This window comes from Pimephales promelas, chromosome 6 (genome assembly GCF_988280905.1).
Source record: "Pimephales promelas chromosome 6, fPimPro1.hap1.1, whole genome shotgun sequence".
NCBI classification, from domain to species: domain Eukaryota; kingdom Metazoa; phylum Chordata; class Actinopteri; order Cypriniformes; family Leuciscidae; genus Pimephales; species Pimephales promelas.
This window is the reverse complement of record NC_142774.1, coordinates 18,747,973-18,758,947: the sequence shown is the minus strand read 5'-3', so window position 1 is coordinate 18,758,947 and position 10,975 is coordinate 18,747,973. Positions and strand designations below refer to the sequence as shown.

The 10,975-nt window shown below is 36.3% G+C and overlaps 1 protein-coding gene across 4 annotated transcripts in view; it reads right to left on the bottom strand.

Annotated features, from left to right (window-relative positions):
• Positions 1–996: 996 nt before the first annotated feature.
• ppp1r9alb (protein phosphatase 1 regulatory subunit 9A-like B) overlaps positions 997–10,975 on the bottom strand; it is a 33,258-nt gene continuing 23,279 nt past the window's right edge. For 2 of the 4 annotated variants that reach the window (XM_089132231.1, XM_039657401.2), the window contains exons 13-19: positions 9,657–9,975; positions 9,485–9,542; positions 8,686–8,757; positions 8,355–8,559; positions 3,977–4,093; positions 2,033–2,221; positions 997–1,937 (exon numbers count right to left, since the gene is read on the bottom strand). In XM_089132231.1, coding sequence (XP_088988357.1) covers positions 1,767–1,937; positions 2,033–2,221; positions 3,977–4,093; positions 8,355–8,559; positions 8,686–8,757; positions 9,485–9,542; positions 9,657–9,975 — 1,131 coding nt within the window. In that variant the 3' untranslated portion in view covers positions 997–1,766. The remainder of the gene's footprint in view (positions 1,938–2,032; positions 2,222–3,976; positions 4,094–8,354; positions 8,560–8,685; positions 8,758–9,484; positions 9,543–9,656; positions 9,976–10,975) is intronic. The other 2 variants (XR_005620289.2, XM_039657402.2) reach the window with 2 other exon arrangements.

The following is a 10,975-nucleotide window of genomic DNA, read 5'->3' as shown; positions in this document are numbered from 1 at the left end:
CATGTGTTACTTTTTAATAATAATAAAAAAAATTATACATTTTATTGTACTGTCTTTAAAAATGTTTGAACTTTAGATCAGTTGGGATAGTAGTTTTTGTTGTGTTGTAAAATTGGAATTGACTGAATATATTAATTTTTAACCTCTTATATATACGTATATATATATATATATATATATATATATATATATATATATATATGAAGAGTTCAGATGCAAAAGCCTCTAAATGCCATTTGAAATTTTCTTCTTTAATGATGATTTTTATCAAACGTGTATATTTAAGTTCAGTGATTTCACTTAAATGGCAATGATAATTACCTATTAATTGTTATTTAAGTGAAATTACTAAACTTAAATATACACGTTTGATAAAAATCATCATTAAAGAAGAAAATTTCAAATGGCATTTAGAGGCTTTTGCATCTGAACTCTTCATATATATATATATATATATATATATATATATATATTGGCAGAGCATGTACAAATCTGTATTCAAACATATTAATATCACATTTAGCTGTGCCTTTTTTGAGGTAAACTTTCTTTTCTTTTTTATCAATTAAATCAGTGTTTCTGGCCTTCATTCACAGTAAAAATTATATTACAATATTTTACTTGGTTCAAGCATTATTAGCAGCTCAAAGTTTGAAAACCTCGAAAGGTTCATTTATAAATAGAAGGGTTCAAGGGATCCTATTAAGGCTATTGTGAGTAAATAATTTCCACAGCTGACAACATGAAATTAACTTTATATTCACACATGAAATGGGCCTGATATGCAGATCGGTTGGTCAGTGATGCAACATTTTTTGATGCATCTGAATGAATGAATGCAAAAAAAAAAAAAAAATCAAGTTAAATCGGAAAGTATCAAGAGATTATTTTGAAAGATAATTTAATTGGCAGCACTTTAAATTCCTTTGCAGCTACATGTGTCATGAGTTACAAAACAAATGCCCTATAAAATTAAACAGATAAAAATAAATAAAATCTGTTGTAAAATATTTATTTATTAATACACATGTAAAACCATCATCATTCGTGACATAGAAGACAATGAATTGCTCTCCTCTCAGCAGTAAAATGTACATTACTGTACTGTATATACAATAGACATTTTAAAAAAAATATTCTTAAAAAAAAAGTCTATATAAGGGTGATGAAGTGTTCACTTAAATGTGTACACAAGGAGAGGGAGCCATACCTGGTGTGGTCTACTAACCCTGGGAATGTGTGCACATCACTTTTAGACATCCACATGTAGATTATTAGTTGACTTTTGGCTAAAGTGCAGATGTTGCACTAGCAGCTTGGCTTGTGATAATTTGCCACTTAATTCTGAAGAAGGAGACTCACAATCTCAACATCATTTCATAGTGCCAGATATAACATTGGTGCCCTCTGGTGGACAGAAGTAAAATCATTTTTAGTACCATGTACAGCACCAACACACACAACTTATTTAAAGCGCCATTTTGCATGTTAAAAGTCAGTGTTTGCAGACAGGATTCGATTCTTTAACTCATGGGTTGTGTAAAAAAAGAGTTGCTAACGACAAGCTTATTAAAGTCGCATTTACAAACTACTGGAAGAAGACCTCTAGTTTTCACCCATGTTGTTACTTTCCCACCAATCTAAAAAAAAATCACCTGTGTGTGCGCGAGACAATCTACTCCATTTTTATCAGCACACATTTCATTACTCAGATTAGTGAGTGTGCAAATTTGCGGTCACTTGACTGAACGGGTTTGGTTACTTCCTCAGCAGGCCGATTCAACGTTTGTTGGCTGACCACTTCTATTCCTGGCCTCTTTCTCTCTCCCCCTTTCTTTTTTAACTTGCTGCTTTTCAAGTTTTTCCTGAGCCTTCTTCATATCTTTAAGTCTCCTCTTAATGGTGGAACGGTCTCTTTGGCTAGAAACACCAAGCTCCTGGAAGACAACGCATATTTAAGTGTAATCTTATTTAAACCGATACTGCAACCAACATTTTTTTAAATAATAATAATAATAATGCAAGGACCAACCTTAAGTTTACTGCTGTCCATGCATAAGATATTTTGGCCATCCACACCTTTAGCTGTAAACTCAGCTATATACTGTTCCATGTTCATGCCCATCAACCAGTGGCAGACCTGCTGATTGGTCCACTCTGAAAGGGGGCGGTTCTGCCACATGTATTGCTTTGCAGCTGGAGCAGGGCCATCATCAAGAGTCTGAGAACAAGAGAATGCATATGATGGAGTCATTAGGTGCAAAAGACTGCACTACACTCACCTGCCATGCAAAAAAACAAAAAACGAACCTATCATTTCAGCATATTTAAAACTACCTTCTTTTTCAATTTGTGTGCCTGAATTAACAGTGCCTGTTAACAGATCAACAGAGATTCCTACCAGGGCAGACTTGTGAATCTGGAGCACACTTGTAAAATCAGGTCAGAAACAGAGGTAGACATCAAGAAGACCAAGATAGACTGAAAACTGAGGGGATATGTTCTGAAAAATCTTCTCACAGTTCTTTTTAATGAAACGAATGCATGTAATGACGAGGGGTTGCCAAGCTCCGCAATAAATTAACAAAAAGCACCTTTGATCAATTATAAAAACTTTTGGAATCCTCTGATGTTGTACATCAACAGTTATGCATTTAGGGAATGTTTTTCTCCAAAGTGACTTACAGTAGTGGAACATACAGTAATACATCCATCAATATACCAATCAATTGTTTAACTATTTTTTTTTAAATGTATTATTATTTTTGGTCTTTTTACTTTGATGAGTATAGGAAGAAAGGCTGTGGGAGAAAGGAGAGAGGGGAACAGAAATAGGAAGGATCATAACCCAGGACTCGAGTATTGGAGTACTGCCCTCAAGAATATGACTAAATTTAAGATATTATTATTCATGTCAATGACACTAAAAAGCATTGGCTCTTCACTGGTTTGTAGAGAGTGGTTTAACACCAACAGCCAGCAAAATTCTGCAACTTTTTGCAGTAGCACCTCATTGCAGTACACGAGATCTAGGAGTGGAGATGGGTAGGATTAGGTATATGTAAGGCGGGAGAAGTTGGATCTGGATCCAACTCCTCCCCCTGGATTTCTTGTTCTGCAGTGAGTATACATATATATATATATATATATATATATATATATATATATATATATATATATATTCCGTTTTCAGTTGCACATTTATTTAAGTTCATATTGAGTTTTATACATAGAGAATTGGGTATTCACCAGCCATTTTCCGTCGAGCCGTATGAATATTTTTCAGAACATCTTTGTTTCCCTGAAGAAAGTAAGTCAAATGGTTTTGGAACAACACGGGAATTAGTAATGATTCGTTTTTAATTCCTTTAACATTAAGCTACTGACACACCTAACACAACTTGTGAAATAATGTTACCTGTGGCAACATCTTACCAACAGGGCGTAGAAAGACTGTTGCAATCATTTGGGAAATTCCACATACCGCAGGCGAAATCCTGTTATTTCAATTGGAATTTTCGAGTGAGGACAAAAAAAGTTCCCAATGCGGATTCCACTCATGTTCAAGTTGGTCAAGCAACATTAATATCCAACAGAATTCTTCATTGACTTCTGTGTGAGCAGTGCTTCATGGTTTGCTTGCTACACTTTTGACAGTGGAAATTTTTTGCCCTCAAATTTTCTTTGACATTTCACTAACATTACCATATCTTTAAATGATTAAAAGTGAAACAGAAAGACATGCATGATGAACTATCACCTATCTTTCTCCTAGCTATGAGCATGATCTCATTCTTTCCATTCCTTCCTCACAACACAAATATTCCACCGGTGATACTTGCTCTCCTCTTCAAAACACGTCACAAACCAGAAGTTCACGTTCAGTACTGATTAAATATATTTGTGTTAGTGTGTGATGAATGCCAACCATTAACTACAGGATAGCTCATGCAGTGGTGACCCCACGGCCACTCACCTCACAGGAGGAGAAGGCATGTGCGTGTGAACGCCCCAGGAGACGGGGCTTTTTCAGTAACCCCGCAAACACAGAGCGAGGACTACCTGCGATCGAATCATCCGTCACAGATAAGCCCTATAACAAGTAGGACATGTGGACATTCACAAGTAAACACACATAGACAGACACAAATGATTTTCTCACAAACAGTTTTTACTGATATAGTATTTATAAAAGGGAAGTTTGGGATGAATTAGCATGCTCTTACTAAATGTGTTCTAGCAATACAAATATACACTCACCTAAAGGATTATTAGGAACACCATACTAATATTGTGTTTGACCACCTTTAACTGCCTTAATTCTATGTGGCATTGATTCAACAAGGTGCTGAAAGCATTCTTTAGAAATGTTGGCCCATATTGATTGGATAGCATATTGCAGTTGATTGAGATTTGTGGGATGCACATCCAGGGCACGAAGCTCCCGTTCCACCACATCCCAAAGATGCTCTATTGGGTTGAGATCTGGTGACTGTGGGGGCCATTTTAGTACAGTGAACTCATTGTCATTTTCAAGAAACCAATTTGAAATGATTCGAGCTTTGTGACATGGTGCACTATCCTGTTGGAAGTAGCCATCAGGGGATGGGTACATGGTGCCCATAAAGGGATGGACATGGTCAGAAACAATGCTCAGGTAGGCCGTGGCATTTAAAGGATGGCCAATTGGCACTAAGGGGCCTAAAATGTGCTAATAAAACATCCCCCACACCATTAGACCACCACCAGCAGCCTGCACAGTGGTAACAAGGCATGATGGATCCTTGTTCTCATTCTGTTTACACCAAATTCTGACTCTACCATCTGAATGTCTCAACAGAAATTGAGACTCATCAGACCAGGTCCAGAAACACTTCCTGTTTCAGTTTGTAACTGTTTTCTTTATTTCACATGTAAAGAAAACATCTTAAAGATGTTTGTTTAACTTTTTGATTCAGTTTTATATATTCTGTTGGTTGTATTTTATCCCAGCTTTTATGTAGTGTTAAAAAAAACTGAAACAGGAAGTGCTTCTGGACCAGTGTTGTTTACATCTTGCAAAATGGTCTATTGCAAATTGTAGCCTCTTTTTCCTATTTGTAGAGGAAATGAGTGGTACCCGGTGGGGTCTTCTGCTTCTAGCCTGTTTGCCTCAAGGTTGTGCATGTTGTGGCTTCACAAATGCTTTGCTGCATACCTCGGTTGTAACGAGTTGTTATTTCAGTCAAAGTTGCTCTTCTATCAGCTTGAATCAGTCGGCCCATTCTCCTCTGACCTCTAGCATCATCAAGGCACTTTCACCCACAGGACTGCCACATACTGGATGTTTTTCCCTTTTCACACCATTCTTTGTAAATCCTAGAAATGGTTGTGCATGAAAATCCCAGTAACTGAGCAGATTGTGAAATACTCAGACCGGCTTGTCTGGCACCAACAACCATGCTACGGCCAAAATTGCTTAAATGACCTTTCTTTCCCATTCTGACATTCAGTTTGGAGTTCAGGAGATTGTCTTGACCAGGACCACACTGCTAAATGCATTGAAGCAACTGCTACTGTATATGATTAGTTGATTAGATAATTGCATTAATGAGAAATTGAACAAACATTCCTAATAATCCTTTAGGTGAGTGTATCTAACCTAATCCTCAATGTTCAGACTAAAACAACTTTTTAAACAAGAACAAGGTCATGAAAAAAAGACTGTTCAAGATAAAGTAAAGAAAATGAAAAATATAGTTTATGTGCAGTTCATGAAACGTGTATGTAAATTGAATGATATGAATGTTGTAACAATAAAAAAGAAAAAAAATATATTTTTCTAATACCCTGAACACATGTACACATCTTAATTGTGCAAAATGGTTTTAAAATAAAGGTAAAAAGTGATTTATAAAAAAATGTACTGATATAAATGTAAATTATATTTAATTATTTATTTAATTAATAGATTTAATATTTTAATGAATTACAATGAACAATTTCTGCTTTATGACGCTCTCCCAAAAATCCCCAAAATAATCTATTATAATTTAATTATATAAAAAGAAAGAAAGTTACCGTTACCAAACCCTGACCCTAATGGGCTTTATGCCCAGCTGCACTACTTCCTGAACTTCAGCCAGCTTCTTGTTTCCTGTCTGCCATTATTGGCCAAATTGATTAATTCAGGTGTGTCTGATTATTGTTGCCATGACAACTGAGGTCAGGCACACCTGGATTAATCAATTTGGCCAATAACTGCAGACAGGAAACAAGGAGCTGGCTGAAGTTCAGGAAGTAGTGCAGCTGGGCATTAAGCCCATTAAACAGTAAGTACATGTTGTTAATTAATATTACTCTGTACTTTTTGTACACCATAACAAGGGCACTTTAAAATAGTGTAACACTGTAACACGAAACACAAAAAAAAAAAGTCATGTAATGTGTAACACGACGTCAAAATGCCAAAATGTGTAACACTTAAAAAAAAAATTCATTGTCACTGACTCGTTTATGTACTATATTCATGGCTTTGTTACTTCCTTCTCTTGAATCCTTGTTTGAACTAAAATCTGGAAAAATGGGGCAATGACAAGCAGTGACATTATCTTCAGTGCCTTGGAAGCAGTACCAATGGAGAACAGTTCCAGAAACCAAAACCATTAGAAACACAAAACTATTTTGTATTACTTTTTGAGCTGGTAATTGAGCGCTATCACACATTACAACTACTAGCCGGCATCCTTCTCATGTGAAAGTGAAAGTAACTAGAAAACCATCAAGATCAATCTCTCCCTATAAGGAAGGGTACATTCTCAGATACAAACTACGTCACTGAACTAACACATTCCATAGAAATGGCACAGGACTGAGCTTTATCAGTGTCGGCCAAAGGGTGTATTCTGTAAGAATACCGGTAACACTTTACAGTAAGGGTACATGAATTATCATGAATTCATGTATAAATTAATGCATGAACTATGCATTCATTCATGCAATAATATCTCATGAATCATCAGGAACTAACACAAGTTCAATATTTTTCATTCATGACTTCATGAATGAACAACACCTTAATTAAAACATTAACTAAGATGAGCACATCATCATGAATTATGATTTATTACGCATGATCATGATGTTTCCTTTGTTCTTAGTCTAGGTCAGTGACCTAGTCACCACTTTAGTTGAGGGGCCACACACATGATGAAGTCATTAATAGATTAATGCTTAGTTAATGATGACTACTTTGGACAGAAAACAAAATAGAGCAATCACAGCTCATAGCACACACATTCTGTTAATCAAATACAGAAGTCATCATTAACTAAGCATTATCTATCAATGACTTCATCATGTGTGTGGCCCCTCAACTAAAGTGGTGACTAGGTCCTTTGAAACACTGATTTACAATGTGCTATTAATGGTGGCATAACTGTGAACAAAGAAAACATCATGATCATGCGTAATAGATCATAATTCATGATGATGTGCTCATCTTAGTTAATGTTTTAATTAAGGTGTTGTTCATTCATAAAGTCATGAATGAAAAACGCTGAACTTGTGTAAGTTCCTGATGATTCATGAGATATTACTTCATGAATGAATGCATAATTCATGCATTAATTTATACATGAATTCATGATAATTCATGTACCCTTACCGTAAAGTGTTACCAGAATACCTTTACTACAATGATGCATTTCATCTTTAAACATAACCACACCCAAAATGAGTCCACTAGGGTTAGTAGCAACTGCGATCAACTAAGTGTACTACTGTCCTCACACAACAGACACATGAACTGGGGAACTGAATGCATACTGTACCAAATCTAAGGAAAGAGAGAGAGAAGAGATGGCCAGGAGAGGTTGGTCTGAGAGAAAGAAGAGATCGCATTCTGCATTACATACAGCGCAGTCCAGCATGATTTGAGAATTCTTCAAAGACCATCTTTGTGCAATGGAAGCAAGAACATCTGACCTTTTGTACAAAGGAGTTGTAGAGACCTAAAACTGCAGAATCTTTAAAGTTAATAAATAAAGTTTCTTTGTTTTTAAGAAAATCTTAACTAAGTCTTTTCAAAACCACAACAGTACAGTACAGCCTTCAGAATATACCCAATTAAACAACTTCACTTCCTGATAGGATCAAAAGCTGATTAAACTTAAATGACATCCAGGAATGCAACCAACTACAAACTGAATTCCTTTTAAATGGGTATAACCTAATGAACCACCTAAAAATGAATCCTTTCAAATACTGAAGACCCAACTTGTTAACTAATCTCTTCCTCTTACTCAAGATGGTTATGAAAACCACATCTTGAGGGTCTACACAAAAAAACGTCTTATCATCTGGTCCCTACTCACCGTGTTTGTACGATCCTCCATGTATCCTTCTGAAGGAGTATGAGGCAGACTGCCGCTGGATGCAGAACGCTCTTTCTCTCGCTCTTTCTCTTTTCCCTTCTCTCTGTCCCCAAACCAGGAAAATGGCATACAAGAAGGGGCGGAAGAGATGGAGCCAGAGGGGGAAACATTGCTGCTGGACTCATCTAGTAAGTCTCCTGATCCCCTGAGTTTAGACAACAGAAGCCATTCTAAGTAATCTATATCGGAGGAGACCTACAGACTTGTAATGATTTTAAACTTAACTTCAATAAATGTTGTAGGTTAATATTAGGACATTTAATATTCAAACCTGCTCCCTACAGATCCTCTGAGTGTGATGCTCTCCTTTTTTTTGCCTTTGCCTCCAGACCTGCGGATACCACTACAGACCAACACAAAAGAAAGAGCACAAGTCAGAACTGTTACATTTTTTTGTGTTTTACACGTACTTGGTACGTGGGAAAGAAATCTCTGAAATAAAAAAAAAATATATGCTAAATCATGCTCAATAATAAAAGCATGCACATAAAATGCCTCTGTCAAAATTTTCTCATAAAGTACATACCATTTTGTCATTCCAAACATTCTATATTTATTTTGTGAAACAAAAGATATTTAGTGAAAAATATTTAGTATTTTTTGTTCATATTCTGAAAGTCAATGAGGTCCAAAAATGATAAAGTTACAGAGAAATTAATATATGATTTGATTCGGTCTCCTGAAGCCTTTATTCACTCTCAAATCACATTAAAATCCTAAAAATAAAATCCGGTAACACAAAGCTCAAATGTCAACATTAACGTCAATACTCAAATGTCAACATCCTACCTCATTGATTCTCTGAACACTTCTTAACAAATATCATCATGACGTTTGAGGTTCTTAGCCTGAAAGTTATGGGTCCTACTGACTTTCATAAATAAATATTTTGTGTCCTGAAGGCGGTGGTCGGTGGAAAGCCATACCAATTTAAAACAACATAAGGGTGAAAGGAGAGACTTCTAACTGTATGATTTATCCTATTTATTTTCCTACAAGTGGCCCATCTACTCCCTGTTGTAATATCACCGAGATTGGCACACAAGAGCAAGATGCTTGCCAGGCCATACCTGAAATCTGGAAATCGTCTTTTGGACTTTCGTGTTGGTGAACCATCGCTATCTTCATCTGAAAAAAATAAAAATAAAAATAAAAAGCCTGTGCAGGTAAACCAGTGGTAGGAGATTTAAAGAAAAAGTACTTCAAGAAAACATAGGAGAAGTTTTTTTTTTATGGCTGTACCTCTGCTCGCCCTGCTCTTGCTGCGCTCCTTGCCTTTGCTCCTCCTGTTTCTCAGATTGAGAAATAGACTAGAGGAGGACTGTGAGGAGGATGGGGACTGAGGGGTAGAAGAGTCTTTTGGCGGAGACAGGCTAGCTTGTGTGTTGCTGCCTCCTTGGGGTGTTTGGCTCTGAATTAATACATCGCCTCTGCCTGGTTCACCTTTTTGGTCATAACCAAACTGTATAGATTGAATGGGTATGGCTAGGCTCTCGAGGTAAGATCGCCTTCTTTCACTGTTTGTTCTTTCTTGATTGTTGTCTTGTATGCACACAGATTCCTATAAACAAGATAACACTTACATTTGATTTAATTTAATAAACTCTGAATTGAAGAAATCAAATTGAAATTATTGCAAAATTGCAATAAGTGAAAAGTGTATTTGGGATTTGGGACCTGGAAAAATCTTGTTTAAAAAATAAGGACCACACTGTTATTTTCCCAAAACAAAAAGTCTAATTCAAGAAATTGTGTTAACTTTCTTTTAAATCCCACAGGAGAGGCTAGTTTAAAGGGATAGTTCACCCAAAAATCAAAATTAGCCCATGATTTACTCACCCTGAAGCCATCCTAGGTTTATATGACATTTTTCTTTCAGATGAAGCAAAGTAAAGACCAAAACAAAACACTGGTTGCGAATTAGAGGTTTTGAAGAGAAATGTCTAAATAATAGACAGGAGGATTTCTATATAATAGAAGAGGAGCTTCTGTTTGTTGCACAGTCCTATTTGTAAAATTTGTTTAAGGGTGGTGATGGCGCAGTCGATAAGACACATGCCTTTGGTGTTTGAGAGCCGGGTTCGAATCCACTGAGACACCAATGTGTCCCTGAGCAAGACACTTAACCCCTAGTTGCTCAAGAGGCCTGCGACCTCTGACATATAGCAATTGTAAGTCACTATGGAAAAAACGTCAGCTAAATGAATAAATGTTAATGTAAACTTTGAGAGGCGTCCAAGCTTACGTTACTCCTACATTCTACGTCATACATGCAGCAAGGGTTACTCTAGTTTAGTGGTCGACTTGTGTAGTATGCGTACGGTCATCTGGCGGAAGCTAGTTATTTTAGATTCTAAAGTTATAAATATGGTTATTTTTCTTACAAAAACCCATGCCTTCACTTCAGAAGGCCTTTATTAACCGGAGCCATGTGGAGTATTGTTTATCATGGATGCACTTTTTTGGGCTTCAAATTTTCACCAGCCATTCACTCCCATTATATGGGAGTTTTTTAAATATAACTCCGATTGTAGTTGTCTGAAAGTATAATGTCTGTACAC